Source organism: Haliaeetus albicilla, chromosome 28 (genome assembly GCF_947461875.1).
Source record: "Haliaeetus albicilla chromosome 28, bHalAlb1.1, whole genome shotgun sequence".
Classification (NCBI taxonomy): domain Eukaryota; kingdom Metazoa; phylum Chordata; class Aves; order Accipitriformes; family Accipitridae; genus Haliaeetus; species Haliaeetus albicilla.
Window position 1 is genome coordinate 11,083,484 of NC_091510.1, and position 23,764 is coordinate 11,107,247.

Below are 23,764 nucleotides of genomic sequence, written 5' to 3' on the forward strand. Positions count from 1 at the left end.
ATTATGAGCAACACGACAAGAAACAACATATGTCACCAGAACTACTGACTGCTAAATTATGATTTTCCACAGTTTTAACCACTTGGTTTTTTGCATACCATTTGATAGACTTATATTGGCTAAAGCTTCCAAGCTTTATTAAAATAAATGCAGACCTGTAATGCACTTCTTTCTGAAGAGAAGACAGGGAATATATTTAACTCAATCCTTTCTTATTCACATTGCAGTTCCAAAAGTTCATCTTAAATCCCAGTTCAATTTACTTCAGCCTTCTTCAATAAGTTTCTGACAGCTCTCTTCTTTGGTCTACATGCTGAAACTGCCAAGTCTCAGAGATACTTAACTTCTACTGAGACCTATTCTTTACAGGAACAGACATGCACAACAGATCTTTTTTCCTTGCTTGCTCTGCTAGACTAATGTCCTTTGGTTTCTTCATTAAAATATCCTTAAGGCCACAGAGAATTTCTAACGTTGCATATGACCACTTCGTGAATTGATGACGGGTCAGGAACACAATTCCCAATCTCCTTACCAAAGTGTTTGGCATCTGCATCTTTCAGTTAAGGTCTATACATATCAAAGTTTCTGAATATATCAAAACTGCTTTTGTTTGCCACCGTTTGTCTTCTGGCAGTCCTACCCTCTTGGGACACCTACATGAAGCATTCGTTTACCTGTCTATCTCCTGAGGGTATGCTAAGGGTAGGCTTTAAGCATCTGCAGTGCTCACCTGTAGGCAATATTTTTAATCCAAAAACACAGATTCCTCTTCCTCATCTGACCATCTCCCATTTTAATTAATAACCAAAGAAATAGTGACCACTTAAGTATTTTATCCAGGGTCTTAAAAACATGAAAAATAAAAAAAAACAATCCTAAGAACAAGGCTGGAAGGCCAAATATCTTCATTCTGAACTCCTTCTGGGAGAGGACTGATTTGAAGGAACAGATCACTGCATGAGGAATATTCACTACTATCTTTTTATTCCTTAAGGAAAGCAGACAAAGGTATCTCCATGGAAATGATATATGCGCACTTATTTCTAGAAGAGGGCTTAGGGCTACTGCAACCCAAGTCATCGAGGACACCTGCAGGCAGTCCAAAGATAGGAGCCAGGTGGTAGCACCAAGACAGAAGTGTCTTTACAGCATTTTGCAGCATTGAGAATTACCTTTCCAGCTTTTGGAAAACCTGTTCTGAGATGCCCAACTCATTGTATATGGAGTTGACGTTCCCATGCTAAGTCTCTAAATTCCATACTAGGTGACAAGTGCCTAATGGTGAGATAATTATGATTTTTCAGCATCAGAGTGTTTAAGATTCTTTGAGGACACAGGACTAAGTAACCCGAGCACAAGGTTAAACAACCAACCACCACCCCAGCCATCAACTGTTCAAACATTTTACTATTTGATTGCTTAAAATCAATGTCCTTTACTAGCATTGCTATGTTGTTATGGACCAGGGTCCTGTCAGAGGCAGGTCAAAAAAAGAAGAAAAAAGTTGTTTGTCTGTTTGTGGTTTTTTTAATGTTTTCTTCGATTCTTATGAGGCATTAACTTCCAGTAATAGTGAAAGACTAAGTTATCACTTAAATCTTGGGAACTATTTTCTGAAGTGTGCTTGCTACCACTAGAAACAAAAGCCTAAGGACTTATCTTTGTTTAGGGAACATGTGAGGAATGAAAGTTTGTTGCATAGTTATTCCTTGGAATTTTATGGTAATCTCACACCTGAGATCTGACCCTCCTCCCCAAAAGCTCGACCAACAGAATTTTCAAAAAAAGGTTTCAGCACTTGTTGATGTGGAGAAGAGCTTGGCAATCCATGTTTGCGAAAGAATTAGCAAGTGACAGGAGATAACTCTTCATAGGCATCTTCAGGTTTTTTTGATGACTAATGCCAGTGTCACGCACCAATTTGTAGGGTTTGTAGTTGCTTCTTTACATGTCATTTTATTGTTCTTTTCTTAAGAGAACATTTGCATAAAAAATTAATTTAGCAGCTCTAAAGCATTAGTTATTTTAGCCTTTTTGTTCTAACTCAACTGATGGACAGCTAATACAGGTAATTTGAACAGAACAATTACACATCTTCACACTATCCTTAAAGATACAAAATAGCCGGTATTTGCACACATTTACACATATTTCCATGCTCACCTTCAAGTCTGTACAGCCATAAAAACTTTATAATCAAAGGCTCAGCTCTGATGAACTGGAGAGGCTGTTGGCATACATAATACTTAAATGCTTTAAAGTGTGGCTACCCAAGACAATAATTCAAGGACATTCCTGAAGTATCTGGGCTAAATGACACTTACTTAGCATCTCTGAGTTCTCTCCCACAAATACAGAATGACAGAGAATAGGAGGGAAGACACAGTCTCCTAAGAATAGCAAAGACATGCCCAGGGACAGAAAAAACAACCACCACAAAACAAACAAAAAACCAAACCATGCCAGGCTAAAAGCATTATTATTGGCAGACACGTGCAGTGTAATGCCAATGTATACTGTACATCAATCTATAAAGTCATGTGTGCACATTCAACTCAGCTAAAGTAGTAACACTATTATTTAAATATGTGAGATTCACAGTACCATATACGCAGTCAGAGAAAGAGAAGAAGCGTGAGCAAGAGAATTCTGCTGAGATTTTATACAATTTTCAGAAATCTGTTTTGGTGCACCAGTAGGTATGCTGCTTCCAAGACCTTAAGAAAAAATGCTTAAGAAAAAGTGCTTAATGGCTGGTCTCTCTGGATCCCATTAAGTGATCATGTAAACAGCAGGGCACTGAAAGGTACTCAACGGAAACCTCTTAGCAACATTTTATGTCACCATGCAGGTTGTATTTTATTTGTTCCTTAGGAGACTTCAAAACTCATTCAGGTTTGCAGAACCAAAATGTCATATATGAGAGAATCTGTACCTGAATACTAATTGAAGTACATATCAGCTACAAGTATGAATAAAGACAAAGTTACGCGGACACAAGACATATGCATCCTGATCACAAAGTAAGTATTATGGACATTGTTTTCATCTTTATTCAACAGTGTTCTGTGATAGTGAGTGGAAACCTGCTTAGTCCATTTTGTAGACTGCTGTGCATAAAGAAGTTTCCAAGCTATGATTAGTCAAAGCAAAGTAAAACAAACAAGACTGGAAGATTGATCAGATTAGAAAAAATATCAGATACAGTAGAATGGTCATAGTACAAATAGTACTGATTAAAACTGATTATTTTGAATGCTTCCTTATTCAATATTCTAAGCCATCTAAGCAGTATCATGCTTTAAGACGCTATACCTAAAGTGCAAGAGGCATAAAAAAAAGCAATATTCATATGATAAAAACCCAGCATCAAAACATAAATTAGGTAAAAGTACCTTATTGCTTTCACTTCTCTACCCATTTATACTTTCAGTACTACTCTCCACAAAGCCTTTTATCAGAAAAATTGCCCCAAGTAACACCTCTTGCTTAATAGAAGTCAATCCCCTCTACTTGTTTTCTCAGATAGAAGATTAGAAAAATTCTTGAAAAGTGTTTACCTAAATGAGCATTTTAAAAATTCCATTTAGCTTCTTCCCCCCTAAAATGGTGGGAATTAATTAATCTTTGATGCAGACATCACATCCTTCTAGACCCATGGTAGCTACTTTGGCTCCCACTGTATGCAACAGTGAAAGAACTCCAGCATTAAAGGATGATTCCTCATCCTAAAATGGCTATCTAAAATGGGGACAATGAAGAATCCCTTCTTCTCTGTCCTTTAATGATAGAAAGTCACCCTTCACAGCTTGGACTAGCCAGCTACCTTTAAGATGGTTAAGTCAGGTGACACTGAGGACATACCAAAATTTATAGTAATACTTCCATATGCATCTACTCAGTGGGTACTGAGAAGATGAAGAGCTTGGTGCCAACTTGAAAGAACTCCTAAAAGCCATTGTACTGCTCTAACAAAGTGTGTTTTACCTATTAATCACACGTTACACAGTACAGCTATGCTCTCTCAAAGACCATACATGGGATGCGTAGGACCAGTACCCAGGACATCCTGGATGGGGAAGACAGACCTATAACACAGGATCAGGCAACTTTCTCTATAGTCCTACCAGTCTGTGCTCAAAGTGTCCCTATCTCATAGTTTCTCTAACACATGAATAAAACTTGCCTTCGGGTCAAGCGTGGATAAAGCCTGATTTTAGCAGGATGCATGCCCAGCACATGCTGAAAACAAGGCACTTCCAAATGTGCTTCAAGCTGGGCACTGCTGATAGAACCAGTCATTTACAAATCCTGACCTGCATAAACAGTAATTTAGCTATTCAGTTTTGCCCTTCACCCCAAAAACTTGGGGAGATCTTCTGTCAAGTATTGCCTCCCATATATGCTTAAGATGGACAAGATTGTTAAGCATTTATGATCTTGACACTGTTACAATTCTTACCATATTAAACTTTTCAGCATCTATTGTAGTGAGTATCAAGCTGATTATCACAGTAGCATCTGCCTTAGATAATTCTTTCTCTGGCAAAAAGAGCTCTTCAATGACGAAAAAATCGTAGTAGCACATTGACCACATCTTGAGTTTGGGCATATGTCCCAAGCAGATCTATTTCAAAAGCAATGAAGCACAACCTAAAATTGAATGGAATAATATGTCACTATCTTCTACCATGGAAGGGAACTCCTGTGCAGTTTTTTCTTCTAGTCTTTCTGGAAAGTAAACTTTGAAGTCCTTACATGTAATGTCATTATTGCTATTGTCAGCATAATTGATTTTTTTCTTCCAAAAATATAACCTACTGAAAACCGAAACAGTAGTGAAAAGTTTCCATGTAAAAATTGGAGATATTATTTTGTGTCAGGTTTCTGTATTGCTGCAAGTTTCTCCTGCAGCTTAAACCTGTCCCCCCTGCAGCCCTACCAATTGCCTATATCTACAAAAGTTTCAATGAAATCAGCTCAGAAAGTCAAAATACAAAAAAATGGGAGGGGGGCAGGAAAAAAAACCAACTATCTTGACATTTTTAAAGTATGAATTACTTATACTTTCAGCACACTTAAGTTTTTTTTCAGTTGTCAACAGAAAGCATTAAGACATTCTGCTCCACAATAAGGATAGTAATCTTTAGGCCCAATTACTTGCATAATTGGAATTTTGAAGTTTTAATGAACTCTAGTTTGTACAATGCTGTTCATCACAAGTATGGACAAGAACGATTTAGAGGGTTATATTCTTTTTTATAACGTGCAGAATTAAAAATGACTTCTCATTTTGACAAAGACTGATATGTCTAGTGTTCAGTGTCATCAAGTGATATGAGTAATGACTGGTTTTCTGCTGTTGAACAGAAACTAAAGCTACTTAAGCAACAGAAATTTATTTCTAAATGCTTTATTTTACTAGTATTCAGTATTAATGGGTCCAAAAAAAATTCGGCATTCTCCAAAGTGTTTCAGTCATGTGATCAATGATAATGTTTTCCATATGGGACTCCTACATCCTTTTGCAGCTATTTGATGTGATAGCCATCTGAACTTACACACTTACAGTTATTTTTAAACACCGCTGAAATACAGCAGAGGTAGAAACAGCTTTGATTTCCAAGTGAAAGTTTCTAAACAAACTTCAGAAAATTTAAACCACACAGAACTCTTGAGACAAAATATTGCTTCAATAATGACCAGGTGACTAAGGTTTCAGAAGACTACCCATTTCCTAATAAACCATAATGAAGTGTGCTAGGGTTCAACAGTATTGCTTAGAATGGAGCAGTGAGCGTCTCTTAAACTGTAACAGGAGTTTGAAAGAGTTATTGGAAAAACAAAACAGAAAATTATTCCCTTTTTATAAGCTATTTGAAATATTTCATGGACTTCTCTTAATCTCTCTGGTATACCTTCACAAGCAGACATATCAATGTGTTCTCTGAAGAGATTCTCAGCTGAGATATGCCATGTTTCTCTTAAAAAACAATCTGATATGGTGAAAGGTTTCCCAAGATCTCTTCCCAGCAAAAGTAAGTCTACACACAGTAGCCATTTGATAGCAGCCTCTCATGCTTTTATTTCAGAAGTTTGTTAGTTTGTTTGGGTTTTTTTAAATACAATTTCACTTGTACAGATTACTTTAACTTCAGAGGTATTTCCAGATGCTCAGAGACTCATATGCACAGGGCACTGTATAGGATGAGTGCCTTAGCATAGGGACTTCAAGGTTTACCCACCCAGTACCACCATACTTCCCAGGAGAATGGAACAGGAGCACTCAGAAATCCAGATTTTAATCACTGAAGAACAGTTGATTAACACACTGAATGAGTGATAAACATAGGGTCAATAGGGTGATACCCAATCACCTTGTCTACTGTATTAACGATGGGGGTTTTTTTATTATATACGTGACACCTCTTTAGCCTTTCCAGTATGTTGCATGCTATTTACCTTCTAACCGGAGCTTTTTGCAGATACCTGTGTTTAATTATACATCCCATCCTTCTCCCCTCAGTTTTTAAAAAAGTATGGGGAAAAAAGGGAATGTGTAAGGGAAGAAAAGTATGGGAAAAACGTCTAGTCAGTTCAAATCTTAACACAGCCATAGGTAAAAGCAATCCAAGAATCATACTTGGGTGTTCCAAAAAAAAAAGCAAGTGTTGTTCAAGGTCTCTCCAAGAGTGACACTGTAGCCTTAGACACATGGTGCTGACTTTGTATTTTCACATACCATCTCTCTTCTCTGGTGAGGAGTTCCGACAGAAGTGAAAAAAAAAACATCGTAACTATTTACATATTTCACCTGACATACCTGATGCTGCACTAAGAACTCTGCTATTGCAGAATGGAAGAGAAAATAGTTTACCGAAACCAACACCTGGAACAAAAAACTTCAAAATGTTTTGCTACTGTGGACACATTTAGAAACACTGATAAATTCAGTTTCATTAGAAAGGTGATAGGTGGCTGCAGTTTTGCATTGCAGTTTCTGAACCTTGAAATCTCTTTTTCCCACAAAAGGATGCTGTTTCAAAGCCTTCGTATCTGGAAATGAAAGCACTAGAGTAATTGCTACAGGATGGGCCGCCAAACTGCTCTGAACAGGCCAGCGTGCCCAGCACCTTGGGCTGTGTTTGATGAGAGGCCTGCAGCTGAACAGATTGGGCCATGCGTGTCCCCATCCTCATGAGCGTGGGAGCCATCTGGAAACAAACAGCTCAATCATGAAAAAGTAAAGATAACGAGGAAAATTTCAGCTCCCCAGTCAGAAACATAGGAGATACTCGCTCATCTCCTTATGACTCCTGTTTTAAGCCTCACCAAGGATGCAGGCTTTTCTTTACCTCCTTCTGTAAGTATCCTGTTTAATGGCTACATAAGAGCATCACCACTGGAAAACAGAGTCAGTGATGAAAGGCAAGGGCGAGTACATCGTTCATCTGCTGTTGATGCCCTAGTCAGAGGCATCGCAGACCCAGCAGACATGCAGCCTAGCAAGTTTTGCTGAAGACTGCTGTCAGGTCAGCAAGACCCTCCGAGGGCTTGCTATATACAACTAAACTTAAGGCCACGGCATCCTCTCTCTCTCAGAATAATAGTCAAGAGAAACAGCAGCTGGATGAGGGAGACAAGAAGTTAAAACAAATTCTGTACATCATCTGGGATCACATTTTGACCACCTCCCCGAAGAGGTGGCCATCGGTAAGCCGCACTAACAAGGTGCTATTTCGCTTGGCCAACTTCCCTGCAACTCCAAGTCAGCCTGTGCCCCAGCAAGCGCCCGGGCCCTCGCTCTACTGACAACAGCTACCCAGAGCCAACCCCAGCTGCTCTGAAGTTCACCAGTCCACCTTTACTGAGCCCAACTAATGTACTTTCAAGGTAGTCTGACTCCAGATTGCATTGTTTTTCCCAAATGTTCTCCATAAAGCCAGAGGGAAGAGATGCGCGCTTCCTTTGAGCCCTGCCACAATCCCAGGGCATCCCTCCAGATCCCAGGGCATCCCTCCAGCGCAGGCACTGCTCAGCACCTCTCCCGGCCAAGGGGAAAGACCCAGTGCCTGCTCCCAGGAGGGCCTGGGGAAAATCAAAAGGGAAAATAGTCTGATGGACAATTGACCTGGGATTTTATTATTAAAGCGAGTCCTCAGACGAAGAATTATAACTGCTAAAAAGCTTTAATACCTTTTTTTACCATGAAGTGATATAGAAACAGAGATCACTGCCCTCTTTAGAAGGTGCTTCTATTTCCTTATTCACTCCCTCAGTTTTCTAACATAAATTCTCCTCTGCTACTGACAACCTCTGCATTATTTATACAACGGCCAAAGTATAATTGGCCTCTTTCACATGGGTGAATATCAACATATGGGGGGGAAAGTAGGGCAGGGAGAGAATGCAGATAAGTGACAATTTCCATATTTGTAGAGAAAACAGTTGCACTCTGACAGTGTGACAGATTTTAGATGTACTGTTCTGCATTTATATATAGTTGATGTCTAGCTTATAAAGGTTCATTTAGGTATAAAAACATGTTTAGCTGCTGACTCAAAGGAGGCTAGAAACAAATGAGAAATTCTCCTGACCAAAGGTATCAACAAGACAACCATTTTGCTGTGATAGAAAAATCCAGTACTCTGAAAAATTATTTCCAGGCCATTCTAATTTAACTCTACAACTAACCTGAAGATACAGTTCCTACTATACACGGTACTGTGAAACCAATAGCCATTTCCCATTTTTTAGAGGAAGAAATTGCATCGGCTTAAAATATACATCCTATTTTATTCTCCACATTACCAGCTTCTGTTTTATCTTAATATAGCAGAATTTTTCCCTTTTTTTCCATAGCACTTCATTGAAAAATATATTTTATACCCTGAAGCTTTAACACCACAGCGTATTCCCACGTAGAGATGAGATGCCGTGAATTTAAGGGGGTCACATATTACCAGGATCATGTGAGCAGATTTCCATGTACAAATTACACAAAGCTATTTAAACAGTTTCTGCACTACAGCTCAGAAAACAGGATTTCATCTCAGTCACAAACCACACCAAAACTATAGCCGTAAAGTATGTCAAGGTAGAAGACGGGGGCAGGCGTGTGCAGGGAGGCAAGGAAGAACCAAGCTAACCCCCAAAAGCACTGTGCCTGCTCAGGTGCAAAACTCACTGCAGTTCAGAAGGGGAAAACACACACTCTAGCAACACCTGAGCTGCTGCTTTTCTTCTCTCCTCCAAGAGCTTTGCTGACCAGAGGAGAGGCAATACAACAAGCCTTCCTGTACTTTGCCAAGCACGACTATTTCCATCACTACCATTTGTGCAGACCTGCTTGGTTCCCTGCACGCGTCAGGCAAGATCCAAAGCCTGGCAAAGCCCATAGCGCTCTCCGTAACAGCTTTAGTATTCACATTTCAGAAAACACTGTACCTCTTGACTGTTGTGATTCACAGTAATGTAAGGTGTCTCCTTTCTTGCAAGCCCACTTTCATCAGCACAGACTGGACAGGACTGACTTCAATGAACGGCCCATAACCAAGAATACAATATTGTCAGCCCCAATACAACAGACCTTTATCTACAGTTTTACTGACAAGATGTCCATCTTTCTGTGGAGCTGATAGTAAAGTTTTCATCACTATTAAGAACTGTACTTTAGGATATAACGTTTATTCCTTCCCAACAGCACTGCACAGATTCTGCAGACAGACAAACTGGCTATTCTATACAGCAAAACATTTATCTCCAAATACTCTTTTTAAACCTAGACTCTCATACAGTTACTGCACTACTGAGGTTGACATAGTCCCATGAATCAAATACAGTAAAATAATTTGAGCTGGATCTTAACTGGGTACTTCCAAATACACCACCACCACCCTTTGGACAAATTGCTTTTAACAGTTGCAAATAAAAAAAAGTAATTTTAATCAGTCACCACACACTAGTTCTAGACATAGATCTAATTCTCCTCTTCGTAGAAAAGACAGTATTGTAATTAGCACTGTTAATTTGGATTCAGAAAACCTGGGTTCAGTTTTCAGCCTTAGCCACAGGCTCCCCAGAAAGGCTTTAGGCACATTACTTTGTGTCCCATGCCAGGTGTCTAAAATTAGACTGATTAAGTCTCACCTAGTGATCCCAGTGATTTTTACAGTCACTGGAAAGGAACAGATACCTCCAGAGAGCAGTCAGTCTCACACCAAGACAGATGCCTAAGTTAGGTCAAATGAATCACCTTCTGAGGGTATTTAAAGTTAAATGAGATGAATCCCATCCTTAATCTCCCCCTGCCATTGATCCCCATCTGTCATATGGGATCTACATTTCACCACATCAATAGGACACTACTTTGATTGGGTCCTACATAATATAAATGACCACCTGATGTGTACAGACTTGCACACTTCACAAAAAGCTAATCCTAAAATCTTCACCTGAAATCTGCAGGTCTACCTTCAAGACAGGCTACCTGGGCAGTTACAGTTTTGGCTTTCAATTTGTTTTGCCCATTTATGCTACCATGTATCAGAGTAGGACTAGATGTTCTCCTGTATCAACTTCTCATTGAAAGGGGGAGCAGAAATCTCCCATAATTACATCAACCTACAGACAGATAAACTGGGTCCTGTACTGGGGAAGCTGATGTAACAGAACTTTGCTAATTCCTCTATCATGGAGACTTTTAGACATTGCTTTCTGGCATGAAGTAGCTAGTCTCTTAAGTATTGCTGGAGCTGGAACTAGTTTATCCCCTTTATGCCAGATAAATTCCCTCCTGTCCACATCAGGCTAAAATCTAGCCCCTTTGTACCATCCCACCTGCAAATCATTCAAATCCCAGTTGTGAGAGCATGGCATTATGCATAAAATAGCTTTCTTCAGTAGCAAGCCAAAACAGTTTACCCAGTTTTCAACTGGAAAGTGGCAAATCAGATTACTGGGAAACTGGAAACTCTTTTTCTATTTAAAACTGATAAATTCTTAAGTCGTACCAAGATGAAGGTAAAGAGGTTGTAAAGAGTAACTCAGCATAGTTTCTAAATAGAGCTCTAAACTGAGTGTCCAAATCCCCTAGTATGACCAGTACAGCCTTAATGACCAGCAAAATACACTTATATCTAGCAGAGTGCCTAACAGACAAGCATTCACATTTTCAAGTATGAAGTTTCCATGATACAATTAAAATCCCTTTGAAGGAAAAGGTTGATATGGTTACAGCAATGAATTGTTTATTGATCTCTGGGGGCATAAAATAATGGCACGTTTTCAACATTTGGGCTAATTATTATTTGTTTTGCACAACAGTCCACATCCCCAGTCAAAGATCTGGATCCTATTATGTTAGGTACAGTATAAACACATTACAAGATATGTCAGGCCCTGTTCTAAAGAGACTGCAGAGCAAACACTGCTTTTGACAAACATGAAGCAGCTCTTGATGAAGCAGCTGTCACCAGTTACAACCCACATTTGGAATTTACCATGCTAATGGAGGATGTGGAGAGGTGAGCCACCACACACACACACACACCCCGCCCAGTATCTTTGCCTTTATTCCATACAAAAAAAATTAGAAACTTGCCCATCACACATTAGGATGTTCACCAAAAAAATAAAATACTGCTTTTGATTTTTCCCATGTGTCCAGGCAAGCAAGCAGCCTAGAAAAACAAAATAGGTTTAAAAGTCAAACTAGCTATTCTAAGTGATGGTGACAATAAATGACTTTTTATGTAGCCTTCCAAGTCATCTATAGGTGCTTTGAAGGAAAAAAAAAAAAAATCTAAATTTCTGGGATCTAATTCAGCTCATCTAATAAAAGGAAATATGATTCACTGAGAAATATATTAACAAAAATTCGGGTCTAAGTGAGCCTGAATTGGATATACAATATTAGACAAAGTCCAATGGAAAAAACAATGTGGCCTGAAGCAGTTGCTTTGTAACAGAAAACAAAATTTCAGCACGTGTCTGGTCCAGGCTCACTCTGTGTGCCTTATCTAGGAAAAAAAACATGTATTTATGCTTTTAAAACCAATAGCTATTGTACACGCTGTGACCGTATCTACATTTGCAAGGATACTGGCCACCGTGGTGAATATGCTTATTGCACATTAGTCCTAGAGACTAACTTGCTGCAACTAACCAGCTAACATTGGTTCCATCTCTGCTATGCAGTGTTATATAGGTCATCATCTTTATCTCTGCACCAACACAGACAGAATTTTTGACCATCACTGAGCAACATACAGCCCCTCCACTCGCACATGTCACTGCTAAGCCCTTTACCTGTAGTTCCTCCCAGTCCTACTACAATTTCACAAACATACAGAAAACTCATACATCCAGTAATAATGGGGCAATAGCTGTAAATTACAATAAACTTGATGAATCACAATCAATAAACTTGCTGATGGTCTTTAAGAGTGGGAAACTTTCAGTACATTCCCCTACTCTTTTTTTTACAAGTACTACAGCATGAGATGAACACTAAGCACAGTTCTACATTATTTACAATACACCTCAGACTTCGTACTTGGAATTTATTCAATACAATTATCTCTAAGCCTGATTGAAGCAACTACCTTTAAGTATCTTACCAGCACTATGGCTGGAAGCAGGACAGGCTGAACTAGTATTTTTCACAGTTTAAAGATAAATTCTTGTATTACCTTATCAGCACAACTCTTAAGCTATTCAGAACCATCAATACATTTATCCCAAAAGGACCCATGAAATAGCCAATATTTGGCCTAATGGAAGAAAAAACCTTGATTATTTGTTAACAATCTGAGTATATCTTCAACTAGGCTCAGTATTCACTACACCTACCTATGGCCTTCTGTCCACCCTTGTGTTCATCCTTTCAAACTTACACATTCACCTACTTAAAACATCTAAAGCCAACACTGCCAACTATGCTAAGAGGTTGGGTTTTCACCTCCCCAGAAGAGATTACTTTTCTTCATCACAAAAAAGGTCACAGAACTGAGTGGGAGAAGGCAATAACACCACAGACTAAGGCAATGCAGGTGATAACCCCTTTCAGCAAATAATTTATCTTTATTCTGTGAAATCAGTTAACACCATTGAACTCGTAAATTGTTTTAAAAGTAGCTGAAGAGCAGAGCCATTCTAAGAGCCAAAATTCAACCCAAAGCAAATTAAATGCTCTTAGTTTCATGTTAATACTAAAAGGAAATTCAGAAAAAAACTGAAACTAGCATAGTATTGACAAGTTCCATTTAAATTGTGCCAATTATTTTTCCTTTCACCTATATGCAATGCGTACATTTTGGAATCCTGTTGATGGGTACAGATATCGAAGAGCTATCTGGAAAGGCAGAAAAAAGTTCTGGCTTTAGGGATACATTTGAACCCTTCAGTAACAGTGTAGACAGTCTCTACTATGCCTGCAGAAGACTGGTTTGTCACCTTTAATGGACATTTGGCTGGCTGTTGCTTTAGAAGCTAATTGACACTACATGGATAAACACTACTCAGTTCATAAGTCTGTGTTCTAGCTCCTTGATATTGATATAAAATATTTATTACTATGATTCTTCTTCTAAAATACTGATTTTCATAGCAGGTTTTATGCCTTGCACACCTATAACAACACAGAACTTCCATCAATATTTATAAAGAATAATTTATTCTAGAGTAAACAGCTCACAATTATTAGCCAATGTACGATTTGTAAAGCTAATATTTGCATATCAAATATTAAAGTAGGTCTATGTCATTATTAAAAGTGGACATATATTTTTGAAAATGACAAATGCAAGGAAGAGCTATGGCACATGATTTCAGGTGGGTTTGTCCCAGATGATTTTACTTGAAGTTTTCACTTTTAGCATTTTCTCAGCAAGCTAAAAGAGCGCTAAATACACATTAATACAGAAAGCAAACCTTTCAATCCTATTATGTAGGATTTACAAAAATAAAACAAATATACAAGAGAAGAGTAGCAAAGGCCTTGTACAGCTACAGCATATCATGAAGAAGCAACTGACCTCTGTCAAGGTCACATGGATATATCCTGGTGCTTCTCTGCTCTAACTAGCAGCTGAGTAAGCTAACAAAGCTGCAAGCAAGCAAGCTGAATCTGAAGAGCAAGTGCAAGACAACTTCTTGTTATTAGTATATGAAAAACTATGATGAAATTAAAACTACAGAAAAGATAAAAAGGCATCTGTCAGACTTTTCCTGAGGAAATGTTAGTGTCCCAGATACAGTTATCAAATGCAACAGTTTAACAGATACATCTTTAATTAAACACTTGGGCTGTTAGCAAAGAGGTAAACTTTAATTTCAGGGTCCAGAAATCCTGCAATTCAACCATCTCTCCACTTACAGTCAAAGACATGTTTGCCTTCCACCCTTGCCTGGACTACTCAAGGACATATCTTTGGCGATTCAGCGGGAGGACACTCTCAAAGATAACTCTTACCTGCCATTTCAGCAGACCTGTATCCCTCTCATAAGAGACACCGCCAATTAACCATCCACGGCTCGACACACGGAAAGAAGACACAGAAGATTCTCACCAAAGCAAGTTTATCCTGGTGCAAAGTGGGTTCAGAACAGGGTTCCCTGGCTCAGATGCTAGGTGCAACCATTGCCACCTGCCAGGCCAGCTCCAGAAGGGGTTTGGCAGAACACAGTACCTGACTGATGGGCACCTGCAAACTAGTTAAGGCCTATTTACACAAGCCCAGGCCAGACTGATGGGACACATGATATTGGTCCTCCCACATTTGAAAGAGTAACAGGCAATCTCTTCTTAAACAGAATTCATATTAATAAGCACAATTTATAGTTTTAGGGCACGTCAGAGGAACAAAATAAATGGAAGGAACAGTTATCAGTTTTTATGGGCTTTAAATCAGGTCTCAAAGATTAACACCAGTTAGATAAACAAGCAGGAATTTCTTGTCAGTAAGGTGGGACAAAATAGGATTATAACATACAAGGGCAGCTTAAGAGAAGTTCAGACAGAACCTCTTCACACTACACAAATAACATGTCAGAACACCTTTTACAAAAAATATGGTTTAATCCAAGAGACACAATAGGAGTTAATGGCAGCAAGTTCAAGGGGTTGGTGATTTTAAGGCCAGAAGGACAGCTGATTATCTACTCCGTTCTCATGGATTAACACAAATCAGAAATCCAGCAGTTTCTACATCAAAACTAGATCTTGTACCTGCTCCAGCTGAAAGGCAAGGAAATGCTGATCCAGAGACTTCAAGTAGAAAGGTGTCATCTCCTCAGTAAGCTGGCCCATACACTTGCTACTCTGATAGACAAAAAATTGATACCTTATTTCCCGTCTGAGCTCATGTAGCTTGCATGCCTGACCAGGCTGCGGCGTGAACTTTTACGTACTAGAGCACAATTTAATACCAGTATTTTCACCGTGTGGGAATCAAGAAAGCTCTTGGCATACACAGCTTTCCAAAGGGAAAGGTAAGCTTTTAGGAGTCTCAAGAAGCAGATTTGGCATATCTCAAATGAAGCAACTCTTGGGTCCCTTCTCTAGACTAATTTTAGTCATCCAGCATCCTTTTTGAAGTTGGGCACCTTTCCTACTCTCAGCACTTCAGTGTTTACAGCTGCATACGGCTTCTCTGCTCTTTGAAACAATGACAGATGATGTTCCCTCGATGTAATCCCCAAGTCTTTTCTCAGAGCCACTCTTCAAGGGGAAATCACAATTTTTTTTCTACTGGAAGTAGGCAAAAGTATTACAGTTCACTTTGCTAAAACACCGATTCAGATGTAGTAGGATGAGAAACCAAATGAAATCAGTCTATAATAACACTTTTTCCAACTTCTGATTTTTTTTGTGCCAATTTTAATAAATATTCTCATGAATATGGATTTTGTATTTTATTCCAGATCACTGTTAAAGGTAATGAATAGAGTTGGAACAATGGAGACGGCGATTCCCCATACACTATCTCTTCTGCAATCCATTAAATAAAAAAAATTTTAATCTGTTCACATGGACAATGATGCCCTTCTACAGTACTACTTCTTTCAATCAGAACATCACCCTAAGCTAAATCAAATGACTTACTGAAGTCAAAACACAAAGCTTAGTTTCAACAAGAAACAGTTCTTTAATTTAAAAAAAAAACCAAAACACTTTCAGAACTATTTTGCTTGGGATGTATTACACTGTCAATCTTTAACCCTCAACTATTTGCCAATACATTGTGTCTTCTGTCAGAACACCATGCCACTAAGCTTTCCTTAAGTTACCACATTTAGCCTTTAAAGTAAAATTTAAAAAACAAAAAAAACCACTCTAATGGTATTTGCCACATTCTTCTAAGAATTCCTCCCAACTCTAAGATTTGATCTTAGAAATAAAATAGAAATAGATTATTATAAATACTCTCCATAGCTTTGGAAAGAAGTAAAAGAGTTAATTAAAACTACATATTACAAGTGGTCATTAAGTGTTCTAAATAAGAAGAGTGAGGTCTAATGCCCACCTGTCAATGATGTATGTGTACACATTTTCTAGAAAAAGTATTACTGTTAGAGACAAGGTCCTGAACTAGATAAACCACTTGTCAAAGAACCTTTATCTCCACAGTGCCTTCTACAAAAGCACTCCAATTATTTTCAACTGCCATATCTACATGGTTATTCAAACACATGGAGACAAGGGAGTTTGCAGGCATCCTGTCTCTGAGCCAAGCTGGATAACGGTTACCAGCTTTCCCATATTGCAACTGCTCCACTGATTTTCACCCACACGTAGGAGAACAATACCCCTAAGATAAAGGTACAAAACAGAACCCATAAATGGGTTTTTAATCAACTTCATTAAATCATCACTGCACAGCTTTGAGGCACATATCCTCATGTACTTGAGGCACTGTACTACCTAGTCACTACAACCATGGCTACATTATTAAAACTACTGCAGAACATTTGGCTACTACCATAAATCCTGAATAATGCCCAGGAAACTTAGACAGCATCCTTAAAGTAACCAAACTGGTTTTAGCTACTTCTAAATAAAATTCTATATACCTGAAATATTATATTAATAAAATTATTCTGAGTTGATGAATAATAAATAGTTTGTTTGGATAATTCCTGGTGACACTTTTTAAAATTTGTATGGTCTTCCATTTAGAAGAAGATCAAAGCCTGCCACACAGGAGACATTCTAGATTTATTTTGTGTTCCAACATATTTCTCCCAGCATCTTTGGGGATGGCTAGAAAAGAGAAGCGGCATCCTGAGTTAGCAAACCTCTGAGAACTTAAAAAGATGGCAACATCACTCCCTCTAGGATGGAGAAGGAGAAGCATTCAGTGCCTGGTGTTCTGGGGAAATACCTCTAGACTAGTAGCAATAAGAAAACAGGTTAAGAAAAATAATCAACTCTTTTATAAGCATTTATAGCAAACGGAAGATCCATGAAGTGTTACTCATTAAGTCACTGGGGAAAAAAACAATAGAGAAGAAAAGCCAGCCCCAAAAACATTCTGATTAGACTTTTATCAGAAGTAATACTTAAGGAGACGTTTTTGTTACGGCTCCTATCTAGCTTTTGGTCATTACATGCCTCAGGAAACAAAAAAAAAAATATTTTTTTTTTTTTATTTAAACCAGCCAACTTTTTCCACGCACTGCTTGTACAAATCACTTTGCTACTCCGTGTAGTCCCTGAAAGAGATTGCCTGTAGCCTGCTCTTATCCTCTCACCGGAAGAAATCATGAAGAGCCCTTGTCAGTTGTCCCCCTCCTAATGCATTCTGCTTTGGTATCTGATATTTCTGTAAAAGATGTTAACAGTTTAAAACCAGCATTTCCTAATCCCCACTCTTACTGAGGTGTATTAGGAAGGAACAAAGCCTACTCTAGCAAAGATGACATTTGTACATAACAATCCTGAAAATATTTGTTAACATAATGCTTTGTTTATTTAGTCTGGCAAATGCTTTTATTTTAACCTCAAGTATCTTTAGTAAATGTCAGCAATAAATACAAATTCATAGTTGGCTAACAAGCCTCCCTTATGTGTATTTCTAATTAAGCTTATTCCTAGATACCAAGTAATGTTTAAAACAAACATTCTATAGAGAATCAAAGTAAATCAAATGATGAAGTATTTCTCTTCGTGAAACTGCATATTTATATAGGCATCACCAGCAGAGGGAAGGAGATCATGGTATCCATGCGTAATAATTCCTTCATGCTTTTCTTCTGGATATGCAGAAATATTTTCTTGTCCTTTTCAATTGTATTGCAAACTTTGATGTCTCCTCCACAGCAGGTAATACGAGGTTGCGCGCACCCTTTATTCAGAACGCAGTTCCCAGCAAGAATTTATCTGTGTGTTTAAATGTGTACATAAATATAAAACCACACACATTCACACATAAGTATTTTTAAAATTGTAATCAGACTGCTGAATGGACAAGAATAAGACTGTGATATACTAAATAAGAGCCTCATCTTCATGCAAGGAAACATCAATTAACCGAGTTCTGTACGGCTGAGTGGCTTAAAAACTTCTGCCAAGACCCTAAGCTGCTCCTTCTTTTTACTTATTACAGCCAACCCTGCCAAAAGACCATAAAAATTGATTTTATGTTTCCGGTCTCTCTATGCTAGCTGGAAAAGTATAGATTTTCCCACCACCACCACCCTCTCTAGGCTCCTGACAAACAGAACCTTCCCTTATCTCACACCTTCTCAACTACCATGCTAACCAACGCTGAACATCTTCTGGGCTCTTATATCTGATTTAAGTTATGATTAAAGTAAGAGAACATTTCAGATTGTTAAATCAAACAGTGTTTTGTATCTATGGTTTTAAAGGGCTTCTTGCCTGTCAGTGTTACAGAAAAGGCTATATCCCACTTGTGCTGCTATGACATATGTGGTAAATGATTATTTTTTCACATTTGTTCTGGGTAAGTGTTAGAGCTGCACTGTTAGTCTGTGAGCTACCTCTTTAAATTCCAGTATCAATCCTTAAAATGGATTTAGCATCTTTAGCATCAAACATTAATAAGGCTCACTTAGGCAATCTTAATGTGAAGGAAAATTGGGCTTGTATGAAATGGCTACACTGGAACATTTCATGCTTTTGCAAGTGCAGGGGTATGATTATTTCCTACAGTATGTCATTATCTTCTGCCCTGTGGTTCTTTTTTAAATTATCTCTTCTCACTCAAGCTGCCTACACTATGTTTTTAAGCTATATAGTTTCAATTTATGAATTGCATGCATGCAAATTTTAAGCAACTATACCACAAGCCAAGTAATAGACCACATTAAAGTATATTCCCCACAGACACTACTAATAGAACTACAATTCTGAAAAGCTTGGAAGAAAAAAAAGATACATATTTGACTCAAGACATAAAATCAGGTCATTTGTTGCCAAGACAGACGAGAAAATACTATTCTAGACACACGTGGAATCTCCTTACACTTTTCCTGAGCAGGTTTATTTAAGCATGGCAGGAGATGTCATTTCATATCCTCACAAAGCAAATTAGTTTGCTGCCTACTTGTCCTTGTACCCAAAAGCTCCCCCGCTGCTTTTCAGGGTCACTCCTAAAACAATTGCTCATCGGTAACTCTAGATGTTGACCCACCAGGGAAAGGAGTCTCCTCTCGGGTCTACAACTGTCGTCCTCCGTTTCGTAGGATGAAGTAACTCTCTCGGACAACAAAGCAGTTTAAACAGCGCCTAACAGATTAACGCACAACACGGATGGCACACTGCATAGCCGCTCGGAGGATCGATATCGCCGTTGCTGATTAGTAGTCTACTTCTGGTCTACGACATGTATGTGCATCTAAAATTACTCTAGTGACCTTTGTACAGAAAATATTATTTCAGAGACAGTGAAATATTATTGCACTACAGCATTTCGCATCGAGTTTACAAGGTAATAAACCCAGAGCTCCCTCTTCTTCACTTGCAAATGGCTATTAAATAAGGAAAATAAGACTTGACATCCCCCGGACAATCAAAAGAAATGATTTATTTGGATGCTAACATCTGTCTCGAGATTGTGGCCAAGTGCTTCTCTGTGCTCATTTAGGACTCCACTTGGAAAGCTTTCCAGTTACATTTACCTAGAGATTTCTCTCTACCACTTCCCATCTGACAGAAATCACTCAGCTGGGTCTGATGAATAATAGCAAAAGGCAGCTTGTATTGGAGATGATTGAATTACAGATTGTGGAAAGTGCCATAAAGGCTCATTCCAATGACTACATTTAATTTACTTACTATACTGACTACCAGAAGCTGGTAGTCGTCTGATATCTTTATTTCAGAAGACTGGAAACAAAAGAAATATTAACATTCTTTGCCACTTTCTTACTACTCCCTACCTAGCGGAGTTCGATAGGCGAAATTAACTTTTAAGCAGAGCGCTGACGCCCCATCCGTACCGTGTGCGCCTACGAACCGGACCCCAACGCACCCCAACCCCAAGCGAGGCGAGCGGTCTCCAAGAAGACGAAGGCGACAACGTCCGAGGACGCAAAATGAAATTGCGTGGAAAGAAGACACGTTCGCCCGACAGCCTTCCGAAGCAATGGAGGAAAAGGCTCTGTGGAAATTCATACACCGACGATGCGCTGCTGCCCTGCGGGCAGGAGGGGAGGGCCGGGGGGAGCCACACCGGCGTGTCCCACCGACCCCGGCCACCGGGACAGACCCCCCCCCCCCGGCGAGGTCGGGGGGCAGCAGGGCAGGTGAAACCCGGGGAAACAAGTTGGCGCGGCGGCGGTCGCCTCAGCGCCGGCTCCGGGGAGCGAAGAAGAGGGCGGGAAGGCGGGCGGGCGGACGGCGCCCCGCTCCCGCAGCCGGGGGGGGGGGGGGGGCGCCCCCTTTGTCTGAGGCGGCGCCCCCCCCCCCTCCCCGGTAACCGCCTCCCCCCTCCCCTCCCCACCGGGAGCGCCCCGGGGGCGGGCCCCCGCCCCCCGGCAGCTGCGGGGGGAGCCGCCGAGCAGGCGGCGGCCGCCCCCGGAGCATGTGCCCCCCCTCCGCCTCACACACACACAGCCCGCCCGCCCCCGCCCGAGGCGACACCGCCCGGCGGCCCCGGAGCGCTGCCTTTACCTGGCAACCGGGGCGGGCGCAGCCGGTTCGTCCTTCAGCCTCTTCCCGCGGCGGCACCACACGCGGCCGGGCCCCTCCCGGGGCGAAGCTGCGGTGTACGGCGGGGAGAGCGGCGGACCGCCCCCGCGCCCGGCAGGCAGGCAGGCAGGCAGGCAGGCAGGCGGGCGGGCTGCCCCAACGCCCTGCCCTCGGCGGGGCTGAGCGGCACGCCGGGGCGTTAAGTTTCGGCGGCGGGCAGGGCAGGGCACGGCGAGGGGAGGCGGAGGCGGCACGGGGGCTGCGCGGCGCCGGGAGCGCCGCCACACTGCAGCGTCTCTAGGAATCCCTCCCGTGAGAGGCAGCCCATCACCCCCGGCCCGCCGCCCTCATTGGCTGGGGGGCGGGGAGACGGGTTTCGCTAAGCCAATCGTCCGGCTCCCAGCATGGGTGGAACCGCCGCGCCGGCCTCGCCCATCCCGCGGCCGCGCGGTCCCTGTCCGCCCCGTCGGGCGGGGCGGGGCGGGGCCCGGCCGGGCGGCGGCGGCGGCGGGTTGTGGTGGGAGGAGGATGAGGAGGGGGAGGAGGAGGAGGAGGAGGAGGGGGGCATCCCCGCGCATGGCGGCCAGGGCTGGCACGAGGCGCTGTGCCCACGGACGCAGCGGCCGTCGGGTGTCCGGGGTGCCCCGGGCCGGCGGGAAGCGGCGGCGACCCCCGCCAGGCGCTGCCGTTGCCCCCCGTCTCCCCCCTTCCCCGGTACTCGGTACTTTTAGGGAGCCTGCGGTGCGCGGCCCTCCCGGTGCGGCGGGCCCTCAGGCAGTCGCGACTGAGCGGTGAGTCGTGACAGGCGTCCGTGGCTTAGGGGAGAGCAGAGCGTATCGCGTGTTCAGGTAAGGACGTGCAAGGGTTAACTTAATTCCCTTGATCCATCCACTCCGAACGGGAGCTTTGATTAACATTGGTCTGCAAAATGTAACTGTAACAAATTCAATTAAGGGAAGCACATTTCTTCAACTTTTAATTAGATCTACCCTATTTGTCTAATGTTTAATATAACATAAAAAGCTGCTCAGGTTCCAGAGGGAAATGGAAATAGATTTAGATGTAAGCTTAGCTTTTAAAAACACAACGGACTAAAGTTCTTTTTGTTCCTCAGCATATATTATTGTGGCATCTATACCCTCGAAGGCACAGGAGGAAAACATAATTTCATCTGCAAAATTGTACAAATAATCGTGTGGTACTTATGTAAGTGTTTCCCTTTAATTGGTCGCAGGGTACTGAACAGACAGGTTCTACCCCAGGCTTGATGCACAGTATTACAGGATCCTGCTGAATTACAGTTGTCGTAAGAAAACTTGAAGTAGTTATGTATTCCACGACCATTTAGTTGGTTTCACTTAGTACATGAGAGTGAAAGTTATCTAAATTACATCTTTATACGATAAATAGCAAATGTTGGCAAAGAGAGGAGCCCCTACACCATCATTAGCAGGTAACCGAGAAAGTCAAGAAGCTCCCAGGCACTCCTCAGAAGTGACTGTGCCTTCAACGGAACGTCGTCCTGCCATTCCCCACCCACACTTTTGTGGTGGGATTTGCCTCTCAAAATCACAGCCCTTTTCCAGTTCAGTTCAAATACACATTTTCTGATCGCGTCAGTTCCTAGGTCTGTTAGTCACAATATGAGTTTTTCTTCTGTGGGCACGTTAGGTCGTGAGAGGGATAAAGGGAAGAGGAAAGCAAGTACTGGCTCTTGCTGAGCTACAGAAAGGAGGAGCCGCCATAATTTAAACTGCATATGCAAAAGGGATCACCTGTGCCCAGATTACCCTGTGTGATTTAAAAATGCAGCTGTTTTCTCTCTCCCAGTACGATAGAGATCAAGGACTGTTTTCTCTAGGATCATTTATCTGGTCAGTTAAAAACCCCACACATTTCAGTGCTAATAATTATGAGGACGTGGTGCTGTGTTCCTAACAGCCACACAGCCAGAAGTCTGTGGGAGTCTGGCATTTGCAAGGCATGACACATCATACCCTGTCCTAGTGTTTGAGCGAAGACAAGAAACATCATTTAAGCCCAATGGCCCTCTCTTAGCGTACAGACAGTAAGGAACAGAAACGCTGTCTGCCAGTAGCCCTGAAGTGTATACCGTCACTTTCTCACTCTCTGACTGTGGTAGCCCATACGTGATTATTCTGCTAGATTAAAAAAATAAGTAAAAGAAAAGGGCAGGTGTGGTAGGGGCTGGGAGGGTGGTGGGAGAGATTTCACCTAATCTTTTCTGAGCTTGGTAGTTTGCAATGGAGAAATTGCTGCAAAAGTTGCATTCCTACTAGCACACGTACTTCCTTCAGTTCCTTTTGGACCTAAAGGCTTGCTGAGACAGAAAGAGGTCTCCAGTCCTGTGAGCAAGTTTTATTTCACTAGTGCATCCTCAAGGAAACGGGTAGTTACTATCCAGTCATGAAGTTAATTAAACCAAAGGAAGCTGTGAAACTTAAGGGATGCCATACGTGTCCTGAATGGACAACGATGTTCTAGAAGAGCCCAGGAGCCCTTTGATGAATGCTTGGAGTGCTAGCCAAACGCTAGCCACTAAACTCACAAAACACAAATCATTCTATTTATTGTTATTATTGT

The 23,764-nt window shown here is 41.2% G+C and overlaps 1 protein-coding gene across 1 annotated transcript in view; it reads right to left on the reverse strand.

Annotated features, from left to right (window-relative positions):
• The window catches only part of SYT1 (synaptotagmin 1), a 356,785-nt gene extending 335,282 nt beyond the window's left edge, over positions 1–21,503 (reverse strand). Inside the window, 2 exon segments of the mRNA XM_069773427.1 lie at positions 21,143–21,337; positions 21,339–21,503. Of these exon segments, the coding sequence (XP_069629528.1) occupies positions 21,143–21,337; positions 21,339–21,488 (345 nt within the window). The 5' untranslated portion in view covers positions 21,489–21,503.
• Between the last annotated feature and the right edge of the window lie 2,261 nt (positions 21,504–23,764).